This window comes from Bison bison, unplaced genomic scaffold (assembly GCF_000754665.1).
Source record: "Bison bison bison isolate TAMUID 2011002044 unplaced genomic scaffold, Bison_UMD1.0 scf7180017862063, whole genome shotgun sequence".
NCBI lineage: Eukaryota > Metazoa > Chordata > Mammalia > Artiodactyla > Bovidae > Bison > Bison bison.
Genome location: NW_011492635.1, coordinates 39,877 through 40,854, shown reverse-complemented (window position 1 = coordinate 40,854; position 978 = coordinate 39,877). Strand labels below are relative to the sequence as shown.

Here is a 978-nt window from a genome sequence, read left to right as displayed (position 1 = left end):
CTACAGGCAGGGAAGACCTAAACTATTGGGAGGAATCCCTAACACTTTTCCAGAGTAGAATTCGGCTAAGTCCAAAAAGGGTCCTTCTTTTAAGGGTTTTGGGAAACTAGACACTGCAATTTTATTAGTATCGGCGACGTTTGTTTGGAGCAAATTCAGCTCCAGGAGCTGCACGGTGAATGCAGGAGGGGTTCCACCAATTGCCCCAATTCCTTCCATTGTAGCAGCTTGGCCAAAGCGTTCAGTTGTTGGTGGGGTCTTAAAGAGAAAAGAGAATGACGTTATAATAGAACCTGTGCCCTAGCTTCCCACCCATCCATAGTCCCTCCCCTGGAGGCCATTTCCACACCACATTCAAGGTTCCTGATGGTAGGGGAGACTAAGCCTGTTTAGAACTATAGTGGATAACCCTAAAAAGGAAGTTGCTGACAGTTCCACCCAACCATCTTTAACTTTTTATCCTGATTCCTACAGGCTAAGTAACATTATATACTAAATTCCTGGGCTAGATAAATGTTAGCCAAGTCCTTTTTCCTGAACTAGGTATATGGACAAGGGCAGGCCATCACTCTTCAGCAAATTTAACCCTATTCAAAGTAAACATTTTGACACTACAACTAAACCACCTCAGGATTGCATGAGCCATAAATCTTTTGGACTCACATGTATTTCATATGATAATGCCTAACCTTTGTTGCCTTCCCTCCAAAAAGGAACCTATTTACCCAGGGTAGCAAAAAAATGTCAATCAAGACTAGCCAGTCAGAGGATAAAATATAATTTAAGATTGGGTTTGCACAAGACTCAAAGAGCTTGAGGTTAACATTTTATAGATAACAGTGATCCTAAAAACTATTTAATCTGTAGCAAAATTGCAGCAGGCCCAAGGACCATGAAGGCAAAAGTCCTTCCTCCTATCACCATTTAGCTACTATAAAGCTCTGCAGTTTACCAATCCCAAGGTTCCATCTGGCATCA

General features: G+C 41.9%; 1 protein-coding gene across 1 annotated transcript in view; it reads right to left on the bottom strand.

Annotated features, from left to right (window-relative positions):
- Window positions 1–6: 6 nt before the first annotated feature.
- The window catches only part of LOC104983215 (non-POU domain-containing octamer-binding protein-like), a 9,051-nt gene continuing 8,079 nt past the window's right edge, over window positions 7–978 (bottom strand). Inside the window, 3 exon segments of the mRNA XM_010832666.1 lie at window positions 7–177; window positions 180–258; window positions 953–973. Coding sequence (XP_010830968.1) covers window positions 125–177; window positions 180–258; window positions 953–973 — 153 coding nt within the window. The 3' untranslated portion in view covers window positions 7–124.